At 52.3% G+C, this 25,367-nt stretch overlaps 3 protein-coding genes across 20 annotated transcripts in view; 2 read left to right on the top strand and 1 right to left on the bottom strand.

Annotated features, from left to right (window-relative positions):
- The window catches only part of ARAP3 (ArfGAP with RhoGAP domain, ankyrin repeat and PH domain 3), a 28,517-nt gene extending 19,623 nt beyond the window's left edge, over positions 1-8,894 (top strand). For 2 of the 5 annotated variants that reach the window (XM_034960673.3, XM_034960670.3), the window contains exons 20-33: positions 395-607; positions 860-965; positions 2,412-2,559; positions 2,862-2,930; positions 3,683-3,757; positions 3,857-3,971; positions 5,475-5,603; positions 5,684-5,817; positions 6,045-6,127; positions 6,222-6,257; positions 6,388-6,451; positions 6,562-6,699; positions 6,922-6,960; positions 7,861-8,894. In XM_034960673.3, the coding sequence (XP_034816564.2) occupies positions 395-607; positions 860-965; positions 2,412-2,559; positions 2,862-2,930; positions 3,683-3,757; positions 3,857-3,971; positions 5,475-5,603; positions 5,684-5,817; positions 6,045-6,127; positions 6,222-6,257; positions 6,388-6,451; positions 6,562-6,699; positions 6,922-6,960; positions 7,861-8,346 (1,835 nt within the window). In that variant the 3' untranslated portion in view covers positions 8,347-8,894. The remainder of the gene's footprint in view (positions 1-394; positions 608-859; positions 966-2,411; positions 2,560-2,861; positions 2,931-3,682; positions 3,758-3,856; positions 3,972-5,474; positions 5,604-5,683; positions 5,818-6,044; positions 6,128-6,221; positions 6,258-6,387; positions 6,452-6,561; positions 6,700-6,921; positions 6,961-7,860) is intronic. The other 3 variants (XM_063604641.1, XM_034960671.3, XM_034960672.3) reach the window with 2 other exon arrangements.
- A 27-nt stretch (positions 8,895-8,921) lies between these two features.
- Positions 8,922-21,344, top strand: FCHSD1 (FCH and double SH3 domains 1). Of its 7 annotated transcripts, none has more exons than XM_008954529.4 (20): positions 8,922-10,951; positions 11,182-11,279; positions 11,894-11,939; positions 12,344-12,411; positions 12,768-12,903; positions 12,990-13,126; positions 13,278-13,341; positions 14,202-14,330; positions 14,789-14,911; positions 15,079-15,174; positions 15,588-15,707; positions 16,118-16,222; positions 16,377-16,538; positions 17,168-17,296; positions 17,374-17,457; positions 17,626-17,743; positions 17,877-18,097; positions 19,234-19,321; positions 20,566-20,621; positions 20,760-21,344. In XM_008954529.4, the coding sequence occupies exons 1-20, from the start codon at positions 10,931-10,933 to the stop codon at positions 20,823-20,825; spliced, it is 2,067 nt and encodes a 688-aa protein (XP_008952777.2). In that variant the 5' UTR covers positions 8,922-10,930; the 3' UTR covers positions 20,826-21,344. The 7 variants fall into 7 exon arrangements, with proteins under 7 accessions (XP_008952777.2, XP_034816556.2, XP_063460713.1 ...); XM_034960665.4 differs by having other exon boundaries at positions 12,762-12,903; XM_063604643.1 differs by having other exon boundaries at positions 8,922-11,003.
- Positions 20,294-25,338, bottom strand: RELL2 (RELT like 2). Of its 8 annotated transcripts, none has more exons than XM_034960669.3 (8): positions 24,585-25,191; positions 23,917-24,156; positions 23,466-23,531; positions 23,305-23,371; positions 22,677-22,862; positions 22,031-22,406; positions 21,881-21,914; positions 20,294-20,693 (listed from the first exon to the last, which is right to left on the bottom strand). In XM_034960669.3, exons 2-7 carry the CDS (start codon positions 24,098-24,100, stop codon positions 21,882-21,884), a joined length of 912 nt encoding a protein of 303 aa, XP_034816560.1. In that variant the 5' UTR covers positions 24,101-24,156; positions 24,585-25,191; the 3' UTR covers positions 20,294-20,693; position 21,881. The 8 variants fall into 8 exon arrangements, with proteins under 8 accessions (XP_034816560.1, XP_063460718.1, XP_008952775.1 ...); XM_063604648.1 differs by lacking the exon at positions 20,294-20,693 and adding an exon at positions 21,249-21,739 and having other exon boundaries at positions 24,578-25,338; XM_008954527.5 differs by lacking the exon at positions 20,294-20,693 and adding an exon at positions 21,249-21,739 and having other exon boundaries at positions 23,917-24,195; positions 24,585-25,338.
- Between the last annotated feature and the right edge of the window lie 29 nt (positions 25,339-25,367).

The raw sequence follows: 25,367 nt of genomic DNA, 5'->3' as shown, positions 1-25,367 counted from the left end.
CTCTGTTCATAAATGATGATGAAAATGCCAAAAGTATTGATTTTGGGGTTACAAATAACTTTTAGCAAGTAGGAGAATGTGCAGATATGGAATCCACAGATAATGAGGATGGACTATAAAGTGATTTCAGAGAGTGCTATTTAAAAATAAAAGTGGTGAGGAGATACAGTGTGATGGGGGTTGTTACTTGTGACAGTGAGGTCAGGGAAGGACTTTCTGAGGATGAGGACTCCAGCAGAGACCTGAGAATCAAGAACATGGAGGCATAGATCTCCTCCTCTCTGAATCCCATGCCCCCATCAGCCACATACCACATAGGGAGGCCACAGATGGGCCGTGGTGGGTGGTGGTAGCCTTTGCACCATGGTGAGCAGAGACGGCTGGCTCTCCTCAGGGCTCCGGCTGGAAGGTGTATACCGGAAAGGGGGCGCTCGTGCCCGCAGCCTGAGACTCCTGGCTGAGTTCCGTCGGGATGCCCGGTCGGTGAAGCTCCGACCAGGGGAGCACTTTGTGGAGGATGTCACTGACACACTGAAACGCTTCTTTCGTGAGCTCGATGACCCTGTGACCTCTGCACGGTTGCTGCCTCGCTGGAGGGAGGCTGCTGGTATTCCTAAGATCCCTGAGAACCAAGGCCCAACCAGGATCTCTGCCTTCCCCCACCAGAATCCATGGTTTGGCAGCCCTCCTCCCCATCACTTCCCACCCTAGGGGATCATCCAGAGACTTGGCTCAGGGGGAGGTGGGAAGGGGCAGAGACACATCCATCCTGCATTTGTGTCTAAAAATCCCTCCTTTCATACCAGCTGCCACTCTTTCTTCCCGGGTCCTCCCCAACCCTCCTCCATTCCATCCCCAGAGCTGCCCCAGAAGAATCAGCGCCTGGAGAAATATAAAGATGTGATTGGCTGCCTGCCGCGGGTCAACCGCCGCACACTGGCCACCCTCATTGGGCATCTCTATCGGTCAGTATGGCTAGACCCTCTGCAGGACCCTTCCTCACTTCAATCTGACCCTGCACTTTTATTCATTCATTCATTCATTCATTTATTTGTTCATTCCACAAACAGTTGTTAAGTGAAGGTATCATAGCACTAAGGTTCAGAGAATGGATTTGAGGGATCAGGCAGACCTAGGCTTTAATCTGGTGCTGTCATTCTAGCTGTGTGACTTTGGGTAAGTTACTTGTTCTCTCTGGGCCTCAATTTCTTCATTTCTAAAAGGAAGTAATGGATGATGTAATGAATCATGTCCACCTCATAGTTTATGAGAGAGTTAAATGAAGGCTGGGCGCGTGGTGTCTCACGCCTCTAATCCCAACACTTTGGGAAGCGAGGTGGGCGGATCATCTAAGGCCAGGAGTTTGAGACTAGCCTGGCCAACATGGTGAAACCCAGCCTCTACTAAAAATACAAAAATTAGCCTGGTGTGGTGGTACATACCAGTAATCTCAGCTACTCAGGAGGCTGAGGCACGAGAATCGCTTGAGCACAGGAGGTGGAGGTTGCAGTGAGCCAAGATTGTACCACTTCACTCCAGCCTGGGTGACAGAGGGAGATCTTGTCTCAAAAAAAAAAAAAAAAAAGAAAAGAAAAAAGGAAAAAAAAAGAACAAAAAGAGTTAAGATTCATAAAATTCTTAACTATAGTACATGCCAGTACATCCGGCATCTCAAAAGCCTTCAGAAATGGTTAGCAATCAATATTATTTTGTTTTATTATGCGATGTCAGGGAAAGGGTTAGATATAAGAAACACAAAAATGAATAAGATGCACGTCTACCTTTACCAATCTGTTAGGGAGACAGGCCTTTGAGCAATTCTGGGGAGAAGCCATTTCTGTATTGCACTGATTATACTATATTACAGGGGCCAGGTGTGGTGGCTCACACCTGTAATCCCAACATGTTGGGAGGCCAAGGCAGGAGGATCATTTGAGCCCAGGAGTTGGAGACCAGCCTGGGTAACATAGTGAGACATCCCATCTCTACAAAAGATAAAAATAAATAAATAATAAAAATATACTATATTATAGGGATTGGTCAACTACAGGCCCATGGGCCAAATCCAGCTTATTGCCTATGTTTGTAAATAAAGTTTTGTACATAAAGTGTAAAGCCACACCCATTCATGTATATATTTTCTATAGCTCCTTTCATGATGCAGCAACAGAGCTGAGAGTTACAACAGAGACTGTCTGTCCTGCAAGCCTAAAATGTCTACTATCTGTCCCTTTACATAAAAAGTCTGCTGATTCTTGCCTTATCTGTCTCCCCTAGACTGGGAGCTCCTTGAGGCCAATATTATCTTACTGCTGTATTCCAAGCACTTAGCCCAGGCATACAATAGGGACTCAATAAGTGTTTGCTGAATGAATGGCTACACTGATGAAGACCGTGGCACCCCTCTGCAGGGTGCAGAAATGTGCGGCTCTAAACCAGATGTGCACGCGGAACTTGGCTCTGCTGTTTGCACCCAGCGTGTTCCAGACGGATGGGCGAGGGGAGCACGAGGTGCGAGTGCTGCAAGAGCTCATTGATGGCTACATCTCTGTCTTTGATGTAAGGCTTTCCTGACCCCTAACCCACAACCCCTTTCCCCTACCCTTGCAGGACCCAGAGACTCTGGATCCTGATCACCCCAACAAGCCCCCAGCCCAGGCCTCTGGTGGCCAGCTATACCAGGAACTACCTCCCAGAGCCCTGGGCCTTTTTCTCCCACAACTTCACTTCCAACATCCTCACCCCCTTGGTTCTTAGCTCTTCTGGCCTCCAGCCCTCTTAAACAGGTCCTCCTTGGCCTTGAGATCTTCCCGGCAGATCCTCTTCCAGCACCCCAACACTCTCTTTTGGCTCTTTCACAGATCGATTCTGACCAGGTAGCTCAGATTGACTTGGAGGTCAGTCTTATCACCACCTGGAAGGATGTGCAGGTAACTCGTCCTGACCTTAGTCTCCTGAATGGGGCAGGAGGAGACATCAGGACAGGAAGCTGACTTTCTGCCCAGTTGAGGAAGTTTCCAGCCTGTCCTTCTGGACGCTAGCACTCAGCTCTTTGGGAGACAGGGGGAACCCAATGAGAGAAGTGCTTTGGGGAGTGGGGTTTGGTTAGGGTTTGCTCCATTTGTTCCACCATGAGGATTCTTCCTGGTGATAATCTTGGCACTGGATAGTTGGTTTTGGTTTTCTGTGGGAACATCAAGTGAGACCATACTACTAAGTGTAAGAGATCCAAGGAGGAGTTAGTAAAGTCAGACAAAGCAGTGAGAATAATAATAATAAATATAATAGCAAACATAGCTGAGGACTTACTATATTCCAAGCATCTCTAATCTCATGTTAGTATGATACAACTCCATGAAGTAGGTAGTCTCATTTTTTTCAAATAAACGGGTTCAGCGGGTCATTTATTCAAGGTCACCCTGTAGCGAGTGGCAGAGACCAGGCAGTCTGACTCCACATCTGTCCTCCCAACCACTATGATGCCTTGGGAAGTACATATGCAGCCTAAAGATGCAGTTCTGCCACTCCCAGAGGTCTCCCTTTTAAGAGCCTGAGTGACATTAGGGTTGGGAGGAGACCTTTGTTGGAAGAGTCACTTATGAGGCAACACGAGGAACCCTCTGACTTTGATGTCTTTTGCACCCTTTTTTTGCCCTTCTGACTTTTTTACCCCTCCCCTCAGCTGTCTCAGGCTGGAGACCTCATCATGGAAGTTTATATAGAGCAGCAGCTCCCAGACAACTGTGTCACCCTGAAGGTTGGTCCTGAGGGGACTGGAGGGGAAATAAGAGGATAGTGAGGTTCCAGGGGCAATAGCCTGACCAGCATGGATTCTCTGCTCTTGCCCTGACCCCAGGTGTCCCCAACCCTGACTGCTGAGGAGCTGACTAACCAGGTACTGGAGATGCGGGGGACAGCAGCTGGGATGGACTTGTGGGTGACTTTTGAGATTCGCGAGCATGGGGAGCTGGGTGAGTATGACCACGCCTGTGTGTTCATGCATGTGTATATGCGTGTGTGTGGTTGTGTGGTCAAGGTCATCAGTGACTTCATGTTACCAAATACAGTGGACTCATCCACTCATCCATGCGAGGGGACATTCAACACAGTTGACTCACTCCCTCTTTCTCAGTATTCTTCCATCTTGGCCTTAGTGACCCCCACAAGCTCGTAGTTTACCTTCTACCTTAAAGGGAGCTTCTCTTCCTCTTTTGCCCAGACTCCAAATGTTGGAGAGACCCACGGCTCAATCCTAGGCCCTTTTCTCTCATCTATCTACATTTCTCCTTGGATGAATTAACCCATTCTCATGGTTTTAAATGCCATTAATAACCTGACACCCAAATTTGTATATCTGGCCCACATCTCTCCTCTCAGCTCCAGACTCACATATCCAAATGCCTACTCAACACCTCCACTTCTGACAAGCAACTCAAATGTAAAACATCTAAGACCAATTTAGATGATGTCTAGTCCCCTTTCCTAAAAAAAAAGCCTAGGCCATTCTCCAGTTTTTCCCAACTCAGTAAATGGTACCACAATTCACCCAGTGATTAAGGCCAGAAACCTGGGAGTCCTCTGGGACTCCTCCCTTTGTGTCATCTTCATACCCAACTCACCAACTAGTCTTGTCGATTCCATTAGAATCAATCACTTCTCTCCATCTCCACTGCTACCACCATCCTAGTTGAAGTCATCATTATGTTTTTGTCTGTCAACAGTAACCACTAAAATGTGTGGCCCCAGAAAGGGGATAGCTGGACAATGTTCCATGCTTGCCTCCCTACAATCCATTTTCCATGCAGCAGCCAAGTGAATATTTCAAGCATAAATCAGCTCATATCCTTCCTATGGTTAAAACCCTTCAGTGGCTTCCCATTGAACTTAAAGTATCATTCCAGTCCCTTACCATGGCCCACATGGCCTTGAATGTCTGGCCCCTGCGTCCTCCATGCCTCATCTCACATCACCTGTTCTCGTATCTATCCTCTTTGCTGTAGCTACATTGGCTGTTTAGTTCCCCAAATACATCTTTCCTGATTGCCAGCCTTTGTTCTTGCATTTCGTCATGCTTGAAATCTTCTACCACCCAATCTTAGCATGGCTTGCTCTTCCTAATCCTTCAGATCTCTGAGTCTCATCTTCAAGTGCCACTTTTGAAAGGTCTTGCCTGACTACCCTATCTCAGTTGCTGTCCTGTTGCTTGCTCAGCTTATTGTTTCTTGCAAAGCAATTATTTGTCTGCAATTATTTTTTTGTCTGTACCCTCACTAGACTGTGTGCTTTGTGAAGGGAGGCCATGTGTATCATGCTCACCACCGTATCCCAGGGCCAGCACAGTACCTGGCATAGAGACAGTGAAAAATAAATGTCTGTGGTTGGATAGTTGAATGGATGAATGAATGACTGGTGAGAGCTGGGGGCTTAGTATGGATATTCTGATTGATATATAAACCCTCACCTTTCCCCTTAAGAGCGGCCACTGCATCCCAAGGAAAAGGTCTTAGAGCAGGCCTTACAATGGTGCCAGCTCCCAGAGCCCTGCTCAGCCTCCCTGCTCTTGAAAAAAGTCCCCCTGGCCCAAGCTGGCTGCCTCTTCACAGGTGAGCCTCCTTCCTCTGCCCAGCATCCCCCAGGTCTCTCCCCTAGCATCCTCCACCCAGGATTGCCCATCTATGCCCAGGTATCCGACGTGAGAGCCCACGGGTGGGGCTGTTGCGGTGTCGTGAGGAGCCACCCCGCTTGCTGGGAAGCCGCTTCCAGGAGAGGTTCTTTCTGCTGCGTGGCCGCTGCCTGCTGCTGCTCAAGGAGAAGAAAGTGAGGCCCTGGGGCCAGAGGCGTGGGATGCTGGGTGGCCATGGAGAGAAGCCATGACTGCACCCACCCTCTGACTCCACAGCCCATACTCTCATCAATCTCATTGCTTCCCTGCCCCCGACTTCTGTGACCCTGTGACCACAGACCCCATTGCTTCCATGACGTCTTGACCTCATTAACCATGATCTCTCATCTCTCGATCTCGCTGACTCTGTTTCTGTTCTCAGAGCTCTAAACCAGAACGGGAGTGGCCTTTGGAAGGTGCCAAGGTCTACCTGGGAATCCGCAAGAAGTTAAAGCCCCCAACACCGTGAGTTTTCTTCCCCAGCCCGCACTTCCAGGGCCTTCCTGCCTTCACCCCCCTGCCCTTTCTGACTGCCCCATCACTGTTCTTTGTCTCCCAGGTGGGGCTTCACATTGATACTAGAGAAGATGCACCTGTGAGTACCTCCTGCCCTGGCTTCTCCTCTGGCCCAGCTCTGCACCCTGTCTTTTCTCTTCCCTCTTTGTATGCTCCATTCCTATAGCTGTGACCTCTCTCTCCCTCTGATTCCATTCTGATCACCCCAGCTACTTGTCCTGCACTGACGAGGATGAAATGTGGGATTGGACCACCAGCATCCTTAAAGCCCAGGTGAGGGGAAAGAAAAGGCTGAGGGCTGGGTCTGTGGTCCCCCTGGGGCCCAGCTGTCCTCCTCAGTGCCTTTCATGCCCACTGATGCCAACCCCTCATGCTCCCACCAGCACGATGACCAGCAGCCGGTGGTCTTACGACGCCATTCCTCCTCTGACCTTGCCCGTCAGAAGTTTGGCACTATGCCTTTGCTGCCTATCCGTGGGGATGACAGTGGAGCCACCCTCCTCTCTGCCAATCAGACCCTGGTAAGGCACCCCAGCCTGCCCCAACCCCTGATTCCTGTCGTGTAGCCCTTGTCACATTGCAGTAGGCAGTGGTGTGCCTGCTAGCCTGGTGCCACCCTATGCTCACTGTCCCCCTCCCTTCTGCCTTCTTCACCCCCATTCCCCACCCCTGTCTCCTGTTGCTAGTCCTCACTGTGTCTTTATGTCTTTCCCTCCCCTTGTCCCCACCCCACCTGTGTCCAGCGGCGACTACACAACCGGAGGACCCTGTCCATGTTCTTTGTGAGTATTGTGCCTGCTCCAGCGGTGTGTCTGTCAACCCTGTATTCCTCTGTGCTGCCTGAGCCCCAGGTGTGCTGTTTGCCTCATGTAGGCCATCAGGGTGTGTGTGTGTGTGTGTGTGTGTGTGTGTGTAGGCCATCAGAGTGTGTGTGTGTGTGTGTGAGAGAGAGAGAGAGAGAGAGGGAGAGCGAGGAAAAGGGAGAGGGAGAGGGACAGGACAGAGAGAGAGAGGAGGCCAGAAAGAATGAGGAAAATGAGGGATGTAAGATGCAGTAATAAAAGGAGAAAGGTCGGGCACAGTGGCTCATGCCTGTAATCCCAGCACTTTGGGAGGCTGAGGTGGGTGGATCCCCTGAGGTCAGGAGTTCAAGACCAGTCTAATCGACATGGTGAAATCCCGTCTCTACTAAAAATACAAAATTAGCTGGGTGTGGTGGTGCATGCCTGTGATCCCAGCTACTTGGGAGGCTGAGGCAGGAGAATCATTTGAACCTGGGAGGCGGAGGTTGCAGTGAGCCAAGATCGCACCACTGCACTCCAGCCTAGGCAACAAGAGTAAAACTCTGTCTCAAAAAAAAAAAAAAAAAAGGAAAAAGTTGTCACAGAATCTGTGAAATAGAAGGAAAGTGATGAAGTGAATGCATTTTGGAGTTAAACAGACCTGGGTTCAAACCCCAGCTCTACCATTCACTCATTATGTGATGCTGGGCAACTTACTTAACCCCTTTGCATTCAGTTGACTCTTTTGTAGTGTAACCCACTGCACAGGATTGTTCCAGTATCATACATGCCAAGTATTTTACAGCATCTGGCCCAGAGGAAGAGCTCAGTAAATGTTAGTGATTCATAATCTGGTAACTTTAACTATGTGCCCACTCCTGCCATTCCATTCCCATCCAGCCAATGAAGTCATCCCAGGGGTCTGTGGAGGAGCAAGAGGAGCTGGAGGAGCCTGTGTACGAGGAGCCAGTGTATGAGGAAGTAGGGGCCTTCCCTGAGTTGATCCAGGACACTTCTACCTCCTTCTCCACCACACGGGAGTGGACAGTGAAGCCAGAGAACCCCCTCACCAGCCAGAAGTCCTTGGATCAACCCTTTCTCTCCAAGTCAAGCACCCTTGGCCAGGAGGAGAGGCCACCTGAGCCCCCTCCAGGCCCCCCTTCAAAGAGCGGTCCCCAGGCACGGGGGTCCCTAGAGGAACAGCTGCTCCAGGAGCTCAGCAGCCTCATCCTGAGGAAAGGAGAGACCACTGCAGGCCTGGGAAGTCCTTCCCAGCCATCCAGCCCCCAATCCCCCAGCCCCACTGGCCTTCCAACACAGACACCTGGCTTCCCCACCCAACCCCCATGCACTTCCAGTCCACCCTCCAGCCAGCCCCTCACATGACCCTAGGACCAGCAGTCTGAGAGGGTAGGTACCAGAAGACCCAGAAGCTCTTATCATGGCACTGTTGCAGCTTCCTCTGCCCTGGCTGGAAAGACTCCAGAATCCAGTGTGGTGCTGTGGAAGGAGCACTGGACTAAAGGCTTCAGTGGCTGCGTGTCCCAGGACAGGTCATGGCCCCTCTCTGGGCCCCGCCCATTTATCTATACCATGAGGTAACTGAAGTAAGGAGAGCAGTGAATGTCAAACTGTGTTTCTTAGAGCCATAAGCCCCACATATTATCCCTGAACAAGGGCAGCTCCTGCTTTATATATTTGATATGTAGGGGTTCCATGAGAGATTTTGGGTTTTAAAGGAATGGTTTTACTGCATTAAAGAAAAAAAATGCTTCGGAAACCAGAGGCCTGGGTGATGTTAAAGTCTATCCTGTCCCACTTCCTACATTCTGGGACTACCGTGAAGCCTGGAGTAGGGACAGCGAGTTTGGGAGCTGGGACTCGGGGAGTCAAAAATAGATGAGTAATTGTCAATAAACCTGGGAACCAAAAGACTACCATTCTCATTCATTCATTCAACAAATATGTATTGTGCACCTAATTGGTGCCAGGTCTGGGGATATAGCATGAACAAAACAAACAGGGCCCCAGCTCTTATGAATCCTCCGTTGTGGAGGGGAACAGAAAATAGCAAATAAACACATAAACCAGTACTTGAACAAGTGAGTTTAGTGCTGTGAAGAAACTGAACCAAAGTGATGAGCTTGAAGAGTGATTGTGGAGGCCAGGCGCAGTGGCTCACACCTGTAATCCCAGCACTTTGGGAGGCTGAGGGGGATGGATTACCTGAGGTCAGGAGTTCGAGACCATCCTGGCAAAGATGGTGAAACCGTGTCTCTACTAAAAATACAAAATTAGCCGGTTGTGGTGGCACGTGCTTGTAATCCCAGCTACTTGGGAGGCTGAAGCAGAAGAATCACTTGAACCTGGTAGGTGGAGGTTGCAGTGAGCCGAGATTGCACCATTGTACTCTAGCCTGGCAACAGAGCAAGACTCCATCTCAAAAAAAAAAGAAGAGTGATTGTGGAGATGGTCTTTGGACTGGGTGGATGGGGAAGGCATCTGTGAAGAGTTGCAAAGTAAGGGAAAGAAGCTGTTGGAGGCGACAGATGGAACGCTGGAAGGAGGAGATTCTGGAGAAAGAAAGCAGGCATGAAGAACTCTGCATTGGAAGGGACTTGGTCTACTGAGGGAACAGCAAAGAGGCTGGAGCACAGTGAGCGGACAGTGGGAGGAGAGTACAGGCTGAAGTAAGAAAGACCAGCAGGGTCTTCCATGCGTAGCCTTGAAGGCCATGGATTCTATTTGGATTTTATTCTGAAGCAAGTGCATTTTAAGCAAGTAAATTATGAGATCTTATTTCCCTTTAAAAAAGAAAAAAAAGGTTGATCACTCTGAGTGCTGTGTGAACAGTGGGTTGGGGTGAGGGCAGTGTGGAAGCAAGGAGATCAGATATTAGACCAGAAGTCTAATAATGGGGGCTTGGACTAGGATGGTGGTCTTGGAAATTGAGGGAAGTGGATCAAGAGGTTTTTGTTTGTTTATTGTTGTTTGAAATAGAACCTGTAGGACTTACTGATGGATAGAATGTAGGGGTAGGAGAAGGCACACTGACTCTGGGTTTCTGACTTAACTGACTGGAGGAAATGCGCTGCCATTTAAAACGTTACGGGGGGAGGATCAGGTTGAAGGAGGTTTAAAAGCTTTAAAAGTTGAGGTTCCTATTAGATATACTAGCAGAGGTGTCAGTGGGGAGTTGGAATGTGAATCTGGAGTTTTGAGACATGTCAGGGGTACTGGGACAGGTGCCTGAGCCAAAGAAGCTTAGGTGAGGAGGATGAGGAATTGGGGAGAGGCTCCTCAGGAAGCAGTGCTAGGGCTGGAAGATCCTAAAGGTGGCAGGGGCTTCCTGCGCATCTCCCGCTCTCGCCGACTCACTGGTATCGTTTAGTTTTCAGTGGGGCCAAGTCTTTTTCCCTTTGGGCCTGGTTCCTTCCTGGATCCAGGCATCTTTCTCACCCCGCTCACGCTGGCTTTTCCAGTTAAGCGGGAATTAGGAAAAGGTCTGGGACCGGCCCTCTCTTCGTCAGATGCATCTTTGCTCAGGTGCCCAGTGACTCAGTTTCCCTGGTCACACACTGAATTCCTCTCCATTCCTCATCATTAGCTCGGGGACTGGGGATCTACATATGCAAATGAATAATTATCAATAATTACAGGCTGAATCAGTGGTTACACTACAAATAGAACTTAGGCGTCTTGACTCAGATGCCTGGGGTTCTTCCCACCGCCCAGCGGACGCTGCGTCCGCCCCGCCCGCCCCGCCACCCGGACCCTGCCGGCGTATTCGCAGCAGTAACAGGTTTAGTTTCTCGGTGGCCCCCTCTCGCTTCCGCGCCCTGCGACGTCGCCGGACAAGTCGTGGGCGGGCAGAGGGCGGGGCCTGACCTAGCCTGGGGCGGGGCTCCATAGTGGGCGGGGCTTCCTCCAGTTCCGGAGTCCAGTGGCTGACCGCCTTGCTGGAGCGGAGATGCAGCCGCCGCCCCGAAAAGTGAGCTTGGCCCTGAATGGGGACTCCTGGCGGGCTGGGGGAACGGAGGGAGGTAAGGGGGCATCCGACTTGGGGTAGGAGACGGGAAGTCGGAAGGGGTCAGACCCCAAACCAGAAGTAACAGAGGAAAGAGCTCAGCACCCCCCCGGCCCCGCCCCCTCACCGCTCCCTGCGCGGAGTGTTTTTTAGGTCCTTGCGCTGGGGTCTTCATCCTCTCTTTGCCCCCACAGGTGAAGCCGGCCCAGGAGGTGAAGCTTCGCTTCCTGGAACAGCTGAGCATCCTTCAGACCTGGCAGCAGAGGGAGGCGGATCTGCTGGAGGACATCAGGTAGCCCCCCCAACCCCCTTCATTTACACTCACCTTCGTCGTTGTGCGCCACTTCTCCCCAGTATACATGTGCTGGGGTGGAGGAACAGGGGCCAAGAGCTCCCCAGCCGACCCATCCACAGCCCTCACCCTAGGCCTGGCCTCTCCAGATACTGGATAGGAATGCTCCCCCACCTAACCCCCCCAACCCCCTCCCACCCACATAAACACACAGGAACCCTCCCTCAAAGCCCTTGACTCCACACCACTGCCCCCAACCCCACAATCAACCTTAGGGCAGAATCCCTCTCCCTCTTCCAGACCTGTTGGAAGGCTGGCAGACATCGTACCCAGGCCCCCATCAGTCTTCACCTCTAAGCCTACAGATGAACCTCTGGGGTGGGGAGGATCCTGCTGGGGCCCGGGGCAGTAAGGTGAGGGTTTCCTGTGTTGCAGCTGCCCGAGGTGATCTCAAGGACTCCCATCAGTCCCATTCCCTCTGGGTGTAGTTACACTCTAGGAACCTGGCTCCCCCAAACCGCTCCCTCCTGCCCAGAGTAGAGGACTGAGGATGGGAGAACAGGACCAAACATAACCTTATCCCCCACCTCACCCCCGACCTGCAATCTCCGCAGATCCTACAGCAAGCAGAGGGCAGCCATTGAACGGGAGTATGGGCAGGTATGGGACTTTTCTCTGGACCTTACCTCTTGTTCCAGCCTCTCTTACATCACCAGTAATGTCTGTCCATACCTATCCCTATTGTGGTCAAGAGCAGATGCCTAGAGTCAAGCAGACTGGTGTCAGATCCCTGCTGTGTAATTATAGCCATGTGACCTTGGACAAGTTACTTAACCTTTCTTGACCTCAGTTTCTTTCTCTGTGAAATGGGAATAATAATAATACCTTACCTTCATGTAGGGTTGTTGTAAGGATTAAACAAATTAATGACTATAAGGCATTTAGCAAAGCAAGTGGCACATAATGTACCCAAAGAATGGTATGATTATACTCTGATGTCATATTCTGCCAGTTGGGGTGGGTCTTTGAAAGGGAACTTGGTTCTGTGATGGCTTTTTCACCAGGCACTCCAGAAACTGGCTGGCCCATTCCTGAAGAGGGAAGGGCACCGGAGCGGTGAGATGGACAGCAGGTGGGCCCTATGGAGGGGGAGGGCCACAGAGGCCAAAAAGTGATGGGGAGCTCAGCCCCAGGAACCTGTGGGGATGAAGGCCTAGCAAGTGGGGAAGGCACGTGAGCTGTAGGTAGAGCTGACACAGCAGCAGCAGAGGAGCTGACCCAGCAAGGACACTGTGGGTGGGGTGGAGGGCAGGAGTGAGGCTTGTGGCTGAGCTAATGGGCTGATCGATTGATGGGCTCCCAGACAAGGGAGGATGGGAAAGCACTCTGTCTCCCATGGTGTTGGTCAGGGGGCAGGAGGTGGGGGTGGTCTCATGAAGCTGTGGAGTGCTCTCCTCCTCAACACAGACCTTCTCTGGGGAGGGGCAGGACAGTGTTCGGTGCCTGGCGCTGCCTGCTGGATGCCACCGTGGCTGGGGGCCAAACCCGACTCCAGGCGTCTGACCGATACCGTGACCTAGCAGGGGGTACAGGGCGGAGCGCCAAGGAGCAGGTGCTTAGGAAGGTATGGCTCAGAGGTTGGGGTGAAGGAAGAGCTGGCTTGGGACCAAAGGTGGTCTAGGTAAGGACTTTGTGTATGCATCCCAATAGGGAACAGAGAACCTCCAGAGGGCGCAGGCTGAGGTGCTGCAGTCTGTCCGGGAGCTGAGCCGAAGTCGGAAGCTGTATGGGCAGCGGGAACGTGTGTGGGCCTTGGCACAGGAGAAGGCGGCTGATGTCCAGGCCAGGTGGGGTCATGGAGAGTGAGGAAGCCCAAGGTTGGGGAACAGGGAGGTGGGGCTGTCTAGGGGTGGAGCCAAGTCACCAAAGCTGGGCCTGACTCTGATCTCATATTCTCCCACTTGGGGTGGGCCTGACTCCTTTCTCTCATCTGCACAGGCTAAACCGAAGTGACCATGGGATCTTCCACTCTCGGACCAGTCTCCAGAAACTGAGCACCAAGGTTCGAGGGATGAGGGCATGAGTGGGGGCAGGGAAGAGGGAGGCAGAGTAGTCTAGTGGTTTGGAACATAGGTGCATATGTATGAAAGACTGGGTTGAATCCAGGCTCTCCTACTTCCTGGGTGGGTAACCTTGGTTAATTTACTTGATCTCTGTGAGCCTTATTTTCTTCTATAAAATGGAAAGAATACCCTTCTTTTTAAGTCCTTTAATATGCATTTATTGAGGATCTGTATATAATAGGCACTGTTCTAGACATTATGGATACAGTGGAGAACACTACCAATGGAATTCCTGCCCTCACAGTCTGGTTAAGAGAGACAGACAGCAAATAAATACTTAGATTAAGATGAAAATAAAACAAGGTACTATGATAAAGAATAACAAGGGGGTAGAATTTAGAGGGAGGCCTCTCTGAATAGGTGGCCTAACTGTCAAGAAGGAGCTGGCCTTGCAAAGATCTAGGGGAAGAACATTCCAGAGAGAAGAAATGGTGAGTGCAAAGGGTCTGAGGTGGGAATAACTTTGTAGGCTCGAGGAACTGAGAGAGGGCCAGTATGGCTGGAGTACTGTGAGCAAGGGAACAAGCGCTTGAAAAGAGGTCAGAGAGGTTGCGGGGGCCAGCTCATATTGAACCTGGTGGACCATGGTAAGGAACAGTGGATTTTATTTTAAATGCGTGCAGAAGGCACTAGAGGATTTTGAGCAGGAGTTGTGTGTATGCAACATTTTTAGTGTAGTGCCAGGCACATAGTAAGCACTCAATAATGTGAGAATCCATTCTGGATCTGGCTTCTCAATTGGTCTTGGAAGGACTCTGGGGGTCTAGGGCTTCCTATTGACATCAGTTTACCCTCCTAGCTGTCCGCCCAGTCAGCCCAGTACTCCCAGCAGCTGCAAGCAGCCCGCAATGAGTACCTGCTTAACTTGGTGGCTACCAATGCCCACCTCGACCATTACTACCAGGAGGAACTGCCAGCTCTGCTCAAGGCCAGTTTTAACCCAGACACCCCTATCCCTCAGCAGGGAGGGAAAGGAGGACCTCCCCCTGCATCTTGATCCCCATGACAGTGGGTGGTGCAGGGGATCTTGTCTGTTTAGAGTGGGTAGATGATACATACATGGGCTCTGGTTCTGCTCCTAGCTGGCTGCATGGCATTGTACAGTACACTTAAACTCTTCTGAACCCCAGATTCCTCATCAGGGATAACCCTTTCTCTGCCTATCTTATAGCACTAGTGGGGCTCAAAGGAGAGAACGGATGTGAACGTGTTTTAAACTTCTAAGTGCTCTGCACACGAGGGCCTTTCTCATGAAGAATGTCTTCTTCTCTCCTTCCTATACCTCATGCCCATCACCTGTCAAATCTGGAACGAGCCTATTTTACAGTAGAGGTCTGGTAGAGGTCTGGGGGAAGGGTGGTGTCAGTATCTTGGGGTTCTCTCTAGGCTCTGGTCAGTGAGCTGTCAGAGCACTTGAGGGACCCCCTGACCTCCCTGAGCCGCACTGAGCTGGAAGCCGCAGAGGTCATCCTGGAGCATGCCCACCGCGGGGAGCAGACAACCTCCCAGGTGAGGGCTGTGGCCTCTAAGAGCTTTCCCGGGGATCCTTTTTACCCTTCCCTCCCAATGCAGCCCTCTTTGCTTCACACATTGTCCTTTTTCTTCCAAGAAGTGCTAGGGACAGGGTTGGAGAGTGAGTCAGTGAATGAGTGACTTTGACTTTTCCCAACCCCTAGGTAAGCTGGGAGCAAGACCTGAAGCTGTTTCTTCAGGAGCCTGGTGTATTTTCCCCCACCCCACCTCAGCAGTTTCAGCCAGCAGGGACTGATCAGGTGAGATCTTCCTGCTTGTTGGAACCAGGCCACATATAAAGGCGACTATGATTTAGGTCTCCTCCATTATCTTTGTCTTTGTGTTAACTTAGTGAGTGTACACCGTGGAGAGGGGGTTTCAGAACTCCAGCTCACCTCCCTCCCAACAGGACACACACAAAAAAACACACCTCAGTCCACCTTTCAGTCACTTGACTGCACCATCCTTTTCATTCTACCTCTGTCCCTTGACCTGGATCCCATTTCTGAAGCTCTGTATCTCTGTGTCCACATTACCTGTGTCCATGACTGTAGGCATGTGCCCCTTTCTCTTTGTCCTTGTCCTTGGAGGTCAAGATAGAGTGGAAAAAGGAGGGAACTGGAGAGAAGGAGCAGCCTCAGGTCCTCCTCACAGCACCCCCTGACCCATTCAGGTGTGTGTCCTGGAGTGGGGAGCAGAAGGTGTGGCTGGCAAGAGTGGCCTGGAGAAAGAGGTTCAGCGCTTGACCAGCCGAGCTGCCCGTGACTACAAGATCCAGAACCATGGGCATCGGGTGAGGTGGGGGGCACAGGTGTCATGTGCACCTTCTTGTCTCAGCAAGAAGAGCTGAGAGAGGGGATCTTGGAGCCATTGAGGGTGTCATGGAGCTACAGAGGGGAGGGAAAGGTATTTTAAGGTAACAGTGTGGCACAATAGTTAAGAGCACAGTTTTTGGAGCTAGACCGACATAGGTTCAAATTCTCTTCTGTTGCTTCCTAGTTCTGTAGCCCCGGGTAAGGGAGTGACTTAACCTCTCTGGACTTCAATTTCCTCATCACTAAAGTAGGGCCAATAATAGCACCCACCTCATAGGGAAGATTAAATGACATAATGTATGTGATGCAACTAGCAAAGTACCAGTCCCATAGTAAGTCATGCCCCACAGTATTTCCACCCACCCCTGTTCTCTGCCTTCCCAACCAGGTACTGCAACGACTGGAGCAGAGGCGGCAGCAGGCTTCAGAGCGGGAGGCTTCAAGCATAGAACAGAGGTTACAGGAAGTGCGAGAGAGCATCCGCCGGGCACAGGTGAGGCACACCCCTGAGGTTAGAGATCCCACCTTCTCAGGCAAGCCCCACTCCCTCTACTCTTCTTTCTGATGGTGGGAGGAAGGAAGGGAGAAGCAGAGAGTAAACACTGCCGTCAGCCAGGTCCCACTAACTTACTTCCTCCCCATGGCAGGTGAGCCAGGTGAAGGGGGCTGCCCGGCTGGCTCTGCTGCAGGGGGCTGGCTTAGATGTGGAGCGCTGGCTGAAGCCAGCCATGACCCAGGCCCAGGATGAGGTGGAGCAGGAGCGGCGGCTCAGTGAGGCTCGGCTGTCCCAGAGGGACCTCTCTCCAACCGTGAGCTCCTCCCCCAACACTACCCATCCTTACTTAGAAGGGAAAAACTCCAGTGGAAGGCAAACCCTATAAAACTGGAATCACAGTTGTGCCTAACTCAAAGGGTTATTACGAGGCTTAAGTGAAATCATTCATATATCATTCTTTGCATAATTTCTGGCATAGAGTCCTCAGTAAATTTTTATTATGAGCATAATAGAATGATTAAGAAGTAGGGTTCTGGGGCAGTCTGTAAGGGCTTTGAGTACCAGCCACTCCACTTATGAGCTGTGCAATCTCGAAAAGTGACTTAACCTTTCTGAACCCCAGTTTCCTTGTAAATAAAGTGAGGTTAATAGTTGTGCAAAACTATTAACACTGGGTCATTATGAAGATTACATGAGACAATATACACAAGATACTTTGCATTGTACCTGGCACATAGTATGCACTCAATTACTGTAACTCTGCTATTACTGTTAGTATTATCCTGCTCTGTGGTGACTGTGGTTGTGTACATGGTGAGTGGATGGGTGCAACTGCCTTGGAGGGGGATCCATGGTGTCCTTTAGAGGAAAGATGGAAGAGTGGGAGATAGAACCAGTGCTTGAGAGTGGGCCCCATATGAGGTCTGTTCTTTGCCCCTCTAGGCTGAGGATGCTGAGCTTTCTGACTTTGAGGAATGTGAGGAGATGGGAGAGCTCTTTGAGGAGCCTGCCCCCCAAGCCCTGGCCACGAGGGCCCTCCCCTGCCCTGCACACGTGGTATTTCGCTATCAGGTATGAATGGGGGTGGGGACCTCTGATGGGCAAGGGTCGGGGACAGCCAAGTCCTGAATCCTTCGTGTGTGGCCCAGGCAGGGCGTGAGGATGAGCTGACAATCACGGAGGGTGAGTGGCTGGAGGTCATAGAGGAGGGAGATGCTGACGAATGGGTCAAGGTGGGTATGGGACCCCGGGCTCTGACCTTGGGTTGGGGGCAGTAGGAGGGACTTCTCTGTGGCCTCCATAGACCCTTCTAGGCAAAGCTAGAAGCCTGAGTAGAAGAGAGCCAGGGTCATGGACTGCTGAGGTAAGTCTAATATCTGTTCACATTGCTGGGTGAGCAGGCTCGGAACCAGCACGGCGAGGTAGGCTTTGTCCCTGAGCGATATCTCAACTTCCCGGACCTCTCCCTCCCAGAGAGCAGCCAAGACAGTGACAATCCCTGCGGGGCAGAGCCCACAGGTAAGAAGGGCAATTTTGGGTTAGAGGACCCTGGGTATGGAGAAGAATTGTTAGGGGTTGTAGCCCTGGGGCGTCATGGTCCTGGGGCACCGCTACCCACCTCCCTCTCACCGTCTCTCCTGGGCCTCTGTAGCATTCCTGGCACAGGCCCTGTACAGCTACACCGGACAGAGTGCAGAGGAGCTGAGCTTCCCTGAGGGGGCACTCATCCGTCTGCTGCCCCGGGCCCAAGATGGAGTAGATGACGGCTTCTGGAGGGGAGAATTTGGGGGCCGTGTTGGGGTCTTCCCCTCCCTGCTGGTGGAAGAGCTGCTTGGCCCCCCAGGGCCACCTGAACTCTCTGACCCTGAACAGGTGAGGCTTACCTTCTCCCTGAACTCCCCAGGCACCTCTGGGTTGACCCTCCCACCCCAATAAAGCCTCATATTCATCTTAATGCCTCCTCTGCTCCCCAGTTTTACCTCCTATAGTGGCCTGGGCCTCCCATCTCCTATGGGGGGGCAGGGAAAAGGGAAACCAAGGCAGCCTTCATAGGAGTTTGGGGGGTCCTACTTTAGTGCTGGATAGATCTGAGTTCAAATTTCTATTGTATGACTTGGGCAATGATTTAATCTCTCTGAGCTTGTTTCTTCACATGTAAAATGGGGATAATACCTACTTTAGCAGGCTCACTGTCATAATTAGAGATAATCGAGGTAAAGCCTTCTTTTTTTTTTTTTTTTTTTTTTTTGAGACAGAGTTTCGCTCTTGTTGCCCAGGCTGGAGTGCAATGGTGCGATCTCAGCTCACCGCAACCTCTGCCTCCCAGGTTCAAGCGATTCTCCTGTATCAGCCCCTCGAGTGGCTGGGATTACAGGCACGTGCCGCCACGCCCGGCTAATTTTCTATTTTTAGTAGATACAGGGTTTCTCCATTTGGTCAGGCTGGTCTCAAACTCCTGACCTCAGGTGATCCGCCTGCCTTGGCCTCCCAATGTGCTGGGATTATAGGCATGAGCCACTGCGCCCCGCCGAGGCAAAGCCTTTAGTGCAGTGGAATGCAGAAGGTGTTTCAATATAAGATATCTGTTGTTATAATGTATATACATACAGCAGAAAGAGAATAGGAGTGGACATCAGGAGAACTGGGTTCTAGCCAGCACTCTGCCAATAACTGGCTTCGTGATTTTGGACAGCTGGCTTAACCTGGGTCTCACTTCTAACATAGGAGTCATATTATTAAAAATGCCTACCTCATGGGGTAGTGGTGAGGATTGAATGAATTAGTACACGTGAAGTGCTAGCAGAACACTTGAGACATAGTAAACATAAGCGTTCAATACATATTGGCTGTTGAAATATTTGTCAGCTACACCCCCCACCTGAATGCAAGCATTTGGCCACTTCCTGTATTGAGAAGTGATGAGGAAGGAACTGGAGATGGGATGAGAGGAAAAGCTGGTAAAACCTCCCCACATGCCAGGAATAACTCTGTGCCCACCCCACCTCCAGATGCTGCCATCCCCTTCTCCTCCCAGCTTCTCCCCACCTGCACCTACCTCTGTGTTGGATGGGCCCCCTGCACCTGTCCTGCCTGGGGGTGAGTGGAAGGAACTGGGAGCCCTGGGAGGCTAACAGACAGGAAGAAGGAGGAAGCTTGGACTCCCAGGTCACGCTCTGGTCCTCTCCGTGCCCTCAGGCATCTTGCTTGGTGGAGAGCAGTTGCCTGGGCTCTGGAGCCAGGCTGACTGGTTCAGGTCCCGCTCTGTCATCTCCAAGTGTGTGGTGGGATTCTGAACCTGTCTTGGCCTCAGTTTATGTTCTTTATGAGGTAAGGAAAAGGTACTAGCTCATTGAATTCTTATGAGAGTTAAAAAAGATGCCTGTGGACCACACAGCATTGTGCCTGGCACACAGTAAGTATGCAGTCACTGTTATTATTTTAAAAATTAGCTAACTTCTCTCACGGTGTCCTCCCAATATGCACCTTTTGCTCCTAGTGTCCAGATACCTAGCTTTGTATCATTATTTTTTCTGATGCCCACTTTTTTTTCTTTTTTAAATGTCTATAGCAGTTTTATTTTATTATTTATTTTAGATTCAGGAGGTACATGTGCTTGTTTGTCATATGGATATATTGCATACTGGTGGAGATTGGGCTTCTAGTGTACCTGTAACTCAAATAGTGAACATTGTACCTGATAGGTAATTTTTCAACCCTCGCCCCTGCCTCCACTCCTACCTTTGCCCCCTTTGGAGTCCTGGGAGTCTGTTATTTCCATCTCTATGTCCATGTGTACTCGTTGTTTAGCTCCCACTTATAAGTGAGAACATGCAATATTTGGTTTTCTGTTTCTGAGTTAGTTCACTTAGGATAATGGCATCCAACTCCATTCATGTTGCTGCAGAGGACATGATTTCATTCTTTTTTATGGCTGTGGAATGCCTGCCTTTTCTAAAACCTTCTGGTACTTCCACCTTGTCCACAAGGAGTCTCCCTCCCTGGAGTTACCACCATCTCCACCACCCTAAGTTCACTTTGCATGACTTAGCACTTAGTCATTTATTGTGTTTGTTGAGGTTTCATTATTGGTTTCTTGACAGCCATTGGGGGTGGGAGCACTATGCATCCTATCTCCCTTAGTTTTGTACCTTGAGCAGAGCTGATTATACAGCAGTTGCCCAATAAATGTTGAGGACAGTGGATAGAGTGATGGATTTTATGGTCTAGGATGGTGACCATTAATTTAACAAATATTTATAGAATGCCACTGTCCTAAGTGCTGGAGATACAGCATTGAACAAAACAAAGTCTGAAGACTGACTTGTGGTTCTTATTTCCAGACAAAGCCCTGGACTTCCCTGGGTTCCTGGACATGATGGCACCTCGACTCAGGCCGGTAAGGACCCTTGCCTTGGAGGAGATTGTATGTAGAGGGGTTATTCCAACCAGTCCTGTTTTGTCTGCAGGGCTGAGGGAATAGACAGGGATACCCTTAAGGGAGAACTCTGGAGCACTAACTGTGTGTTCCCTACAGATGCGTCCACCACCTCCCCCGCCGGCTAAAGCCCCGGATCCTGGCCACCCAGATCCCCTCACCTGAAGGCCAGGGAAGCCTTGACCCCCAGTGATGCTGCTGTCCCTATCTTCAAGCTGTCAGACCACACCATCAATGATCCAGAGCAACACAGCCAAAAGCTGGAATCGCCCTTATTTCCACCCTCACCTCCAAGGGTGGAAACTTGCCCCTTCCCATTTCTGGAGCTGGAACCCACTCCTTTTTTTCCCATTGTTCTATCATCTCTAGGACCGGAACTACTACTTTCTCTTCTGTCATCACCCTATCTAGGGTGGTGAAATGCCTGAAATCTCTGGGGCTGGAAACCATCCATCAAGGTCTCTAGTGGTTCTGGCCCACCTCTTTCCCCACCCTGGCTCCATGACCCACCCCACTCTGGATGCCAGGGTCACTGGGGTTGGGCTGGGGAGAGGAACAGGCCTTGGGAATCAGGAGCTGGAGCCAGGATTCGAAGCAGCTGTAATTGTCTGAGCGGATTTATTGACAATGAATAAAGGGCACGAAGGCCAGGCCAGGGCCTGGGCCTCTTGTGCTAAGAGGGCAGGGGGCCTACGGTGCTATTGCTTTAGGGGCCCACCACGGGCAGGGGCCTGCTCCCAGCTGCCACGCTCTATCACATGGAGCGAGGTGTTGGGGAAGGCGGGGCAGGCAGCCTGTTGCAGGCAGGGGAAGGAGAAGAGACTGAGGGGCTGTGACCTCTCCTGAGGCCCCCAGCCTGAGACTGTGCAACTCCAGGTGGAAGTAGAGCTGGTCCCTCAGCTGGGGGGCAGTGCTGTTCAGTGGAGGGGAGGGCTTTCACGCCCACCCACCCCCTGGCCCTGCCAGCTGGTAGTCCATCAGCACAATGAAGGAGACTTGGAGAAGAGGAAGAATAACACTGTTGCTTCCTGTTCAAGCTGTGTCCAGCTTTTCCCCTGGGGCTCCAGGACCTTCCCTACCTGCACCACCAAACCAAGGGATTTATAGCAAAGGCTAAGCCTGCAGTTTACTCTGGGGGTTCAGGGAGCCGAAAGGCTTAAATAGTTTAAGTAGGTGATGGGAAGATGAGATTACCTCATTTAGGGCTCAGGCAGACTCACCTCACATACTACCTGCTCCCTGTGGTAGAGACACCTGAGAGAAAGGGGAGGGGTCAACAATGAGAGACCAGGAGTAGGTCCTATCAGTGCCCCCCAGAGTAGAGAGCAATAAGAGCCCAGCCCAGTGCAGTCCCGGCTGTGTTTTCCTACCTGGTGATCAGAAGTGTCTGGTTTGCTTGGCTGCCCATTTGCCTCTTGAGTAGGCAGCCCTGGGCTTGGGCCCCTCCCTCCGGCCCTCAGTGTTGGCTCTGCAGAAGCTCTGGGGTTCCCTTCAAGTGCACGAGGGGCTAGGCTGCTGTCCCTGAGTCCTCCATTCTGTACTGGGGGGCTGGCTAGGACCTGGGGCTGTGGCCTCTCAGGGGGAAGCCTCTCCATGGCAGGCATCCCTGCCTTGGGCTGCCCTCCCCCAGACCCCTGACCACCCCCTGGGTCCTGTCCCCCACCAGAGCCCCAGCTCCTGTCCATGGGGGAGCCATCACGGTGTTCGTGCAGTCCATAGCGCTTCTCAATGTGTGTCACCCGGAACCTGGGAGGGGAGGGAACACTGGGGTTTAGGACCACAACTCAGAGGCTGCTTGGCCCTCCCCTCTGACCAGGGACATCCTGAGTTTGGTGGCTACTTCCCTCTGGCCTAAGGTAGGGGAGGCCTTCTCAGATTGTGGGGCACATTGTGTAGCCTGACTTCTGCCGGAGCTCCCAGTCCAGGAGGAAAGAGCCAAGGCCCACTTTTGGGATCAGGTGCCTGATCATTGGGCCCCCTACCTCAGCCTCCCTTTCCCTGGAGCACCTGCCCCACCTGCCCACAGAGAACACAGTGGTCTCCCCTGTCCGGGGGCGGCTTTTTCCTTCCTTGGAGCGTCCCTGACGGACAAGTGGAGGCCTCTTGCTGCGGCTGCAATGGATGCAAGGGGCTGCAGAGCCCAGGTGCACTGTGTGATGATGGGAGGGGGCTCCGTCCTGCAGGCTGGAGGTGGCATCCACACTGGACAGCAGGGAGGAGGGGAGTAAGGGTAACATTTCCATTTCCCTTCATGTTTTGTTTCTTACGTTCTTTCAGCATGCTCCTTAAAACCCCAGAAGCCCCAATTTCCCCAAGCCCCATTTTTTCTTGTCTTTATCTAATAAACTCAATATTAAGATGTTAGTGACCATATGTTCTTCCTCCCAGGGCTGTTTGCTAAAAAGAACACTGCTTAACCCAAAGGAGTGGCACTAGAGGTGAATGTTAGGCTTGATGATATCTAGATGAGAGAGATGGTTTGAAGGAATCGCGATTTCTACAAAACAACTTTCTTCCTATAAGTTAGCCAGCTTTGCCCTTCCCCCAACCCCATACATGCAAGGAGGCTGGGAGAGGATTGTGCTGGAGGAGAGGATACTCTCCAAGGCAAGCTAAGTCATGCTGGCCCTTGTTTCCAGCTCACCTGGACAGCTGCACTGTCCCTTCTCCTTCACTGTCCCCCAGCATCTCCTTCAAGGCCTCAGCATTGGCTGAGGGAAGAAGGAAAAGAGGGAGTCAGTGGAGGTGGAGGTCAGGGCAAGAGAAGGTTGGAGAAGAGGGAGCAAGGGGCTATGCTAGACCCACCTTCATTCTGGATGATGCAGCGAACAATCCTCTCTACTGTGTCCTCATTCATGTCATCGTCCTCAGCTGAAGGATGAAAGAGATTGGCAAGGAAGCAGGAATGAGTCAGCTTTGGGGGAATATTACCTGGTGGCTCCCATCATTTATTGCTTAGGACATACCCTTTTACCTACTTGCTATCATGCTGGACCTCAGCATTTCAGGGACCAGAAAAGATGGGGACACCAATGCAAGCCCAAGACTACCATCCAGAGGACTGTTCCTGCCCATGCTGCTTTCTCTAGTTTTGCTTTCAGAGTGGTGTCACCCCACTTGCTAACTCAAGAGTGCATCACTAGGCTTCCTGAGCAGGTTTGATCAGGATTTGGCCTGGGTCTGTTGGTCAGGGAGGCAGAAGTGTGGGGAGAAGGGTGAAAGGTGACTGAGCCAGGGTTCCAGGCTCCTCACTCACGGGGCTGAAGCTGGGCATCGTCAGGCTCAGAGCCCCTCGACGTGCGGCAGCGGTAGCCCTTCTTCTTGAGCACGTGGCAGATCATGAAGCCTACCAGGCCCATGAGGAAGAAGACCAGCACAAGCAGGAAGAGCATATATAGCCCATGTTGGGGCGGTTCCAGGTCAGGCTGTGGTTCCGACATGAGGCCCTGGGGGGCGAGCGCGGGCCAGGGCGCCTCCTGGGTTTAGGGGGCTGCAGCTGGGAATGGGGGAGGGGTAGGAATGCCGTCCTCAGGATCTGAAACAAGCACGTCTAAGACGTCCGGCTGAGGTCCGGCCCCACCCCCTACCCAACCAGGGAGCTGTCCGGGCCAGGAGTGCTGTTTCGCCTTTCGGCAAGAGGTCAGCGGCAACGCAAGCTCTCTACCACGACCCTGGTCCCGCTTCCCCGACGCCCCGAGCGTTCCCCTTTCCAGCTTGTTCGCGCTTCTGTCCCTCCCAAGGACACTGCAGCACGAGATGGGACGGCATTCTTAGGCGGCGGGAGCAGAAATCCTGCCTGAGTCAGCGCCCGCACCTCCTCCACGCCGGCCTGAGCCAGGCCTCTGCAGCCCCTTCCTCTCAGTACTCCCGCACCCCTCTCCCTTTTTGGTTTCTCCCACCCTGACCACCTGGCCCACCCGGTACCGGTGATTTGGTTCTGGTTCCGGCTTCTGCTGGGGTTCCGGCTCCAGGGGCGTCCTAGTGCGGCTCAGGGCCCCCGACGCCCTTCCGGCGCTCATCCCTTGATTCCTCCCCTCCCCCTTCGCCGCCTCACCGGCCCCGGGCTGTGGCTGCGGATACTCGCGCCGTGGCAGGCGGGGGGAGGGAAGGACAGAGAAGGATGCGGGCTGGCTGAGAGCGGCGGCAGGCTCCGGGCAACTCCGGCCCTGGGTCAGGGAGATCGCCTCCGCAGCCGCCCTGGCTTCCCAAATGCCTTCACCCGTCGCGGGCCCAGGACCAGGGGGCGGAGCGCAGGTGTGCGGGGCGGAGAGCGTGAGCTCTGCGCGCGCGTGACTGCGCCGGGCCCCCCCGGGGCAATGTGCGGCGCCGAGTCTGGGTCCGGGTAGGGGACAGGCGGTCCGGCGTGGGTGTTGTCCACTGGTCTATCCGGTACGCCTGGCGCAGCTCCTGCCCTCAGATGCCCCGACCGAGCGGAGAGTCAGGAATCTTCTCCGAGGGCTGGGGGAAGCCGGCTTTCCGCACCTTTGAGGGACGGAGTGGCGGGATCTTCGGAGCTTCCTAGAGAAGTGACCACGGCCTGCGCCCGGTTTGGGGCAAGCGGCTGGATGGGATGGCTCGGCTTCCCGAGGATCTGACCCCCGGCCGGAGACAAATGGCCCTCGCATCCTAGGAGCGATGCTGCCACTTCCCTGCCCAACCCGGGACGCTCAAAGCCCCAGATCCCGGGAGAGCTGAGCCGGGCGAGGG

Source organism: Pan paniscus, chromosome 4, assembly GCF_029289425.2.
Source record: "Pan paniscus chromosome 4, NHGRI_mPanPan1-v2.0_pri, whole genome shotgun sequence".
Taxonomy (NCBI): Eukaryota; Metazoa; Chordata; class Mammalia; order Primates; family Hominidae; genus Pan; species Pan paniscus.
This window is presented reverse-complemented; position numbering and strand designations above follow the sequence as displayed.

Bases quoted from the DNA above. Each gene is read 5' to 3' on its own strand.
- FCHSD1 (XM_063604642.1), top strand. From the start codon at position 10,968: ATGGGGACTCCTGGCGGGCTGGGGGAACGGAGGGAG. The intron at 11,280-11,893 runs GTAGCCCCCCCA...CAATCTCCGCAG, and splicing joins GATCTGCTGGAGGACATCAG to ATCCTACAGCAAGCAGAGGG. The intron at 14,912-15,078 runs GTGAGGGCTGTG...CCCAACCCCTAG, and splicing joins GGGAGCAGACAACCTCCCAG to GTAAGCTGGGAGCAAGACCT.
- RELL2 (XM_063604647.1), bottom strand. From the start codon at position 24,100: ATGTCGGAACCACAGCCTGACCTGGAACCGCCCCAACATGGGCTATAT. The intron at 23,372-23,465 runs GTGGGTCTAGCA...TTCTTCCCTCAG, and splicing joins CTGCATCATCCAGAATGAAG to CCAATGCTGAGGCCTTGAAG. The intron at 22,407-22,676 runs GTGGGGCAGGTG...CTCCCCTCCCAG, and splicing joins ACTGTGTTCTCTGTGGGCAG to GTTCCGGGTGACACACATTG.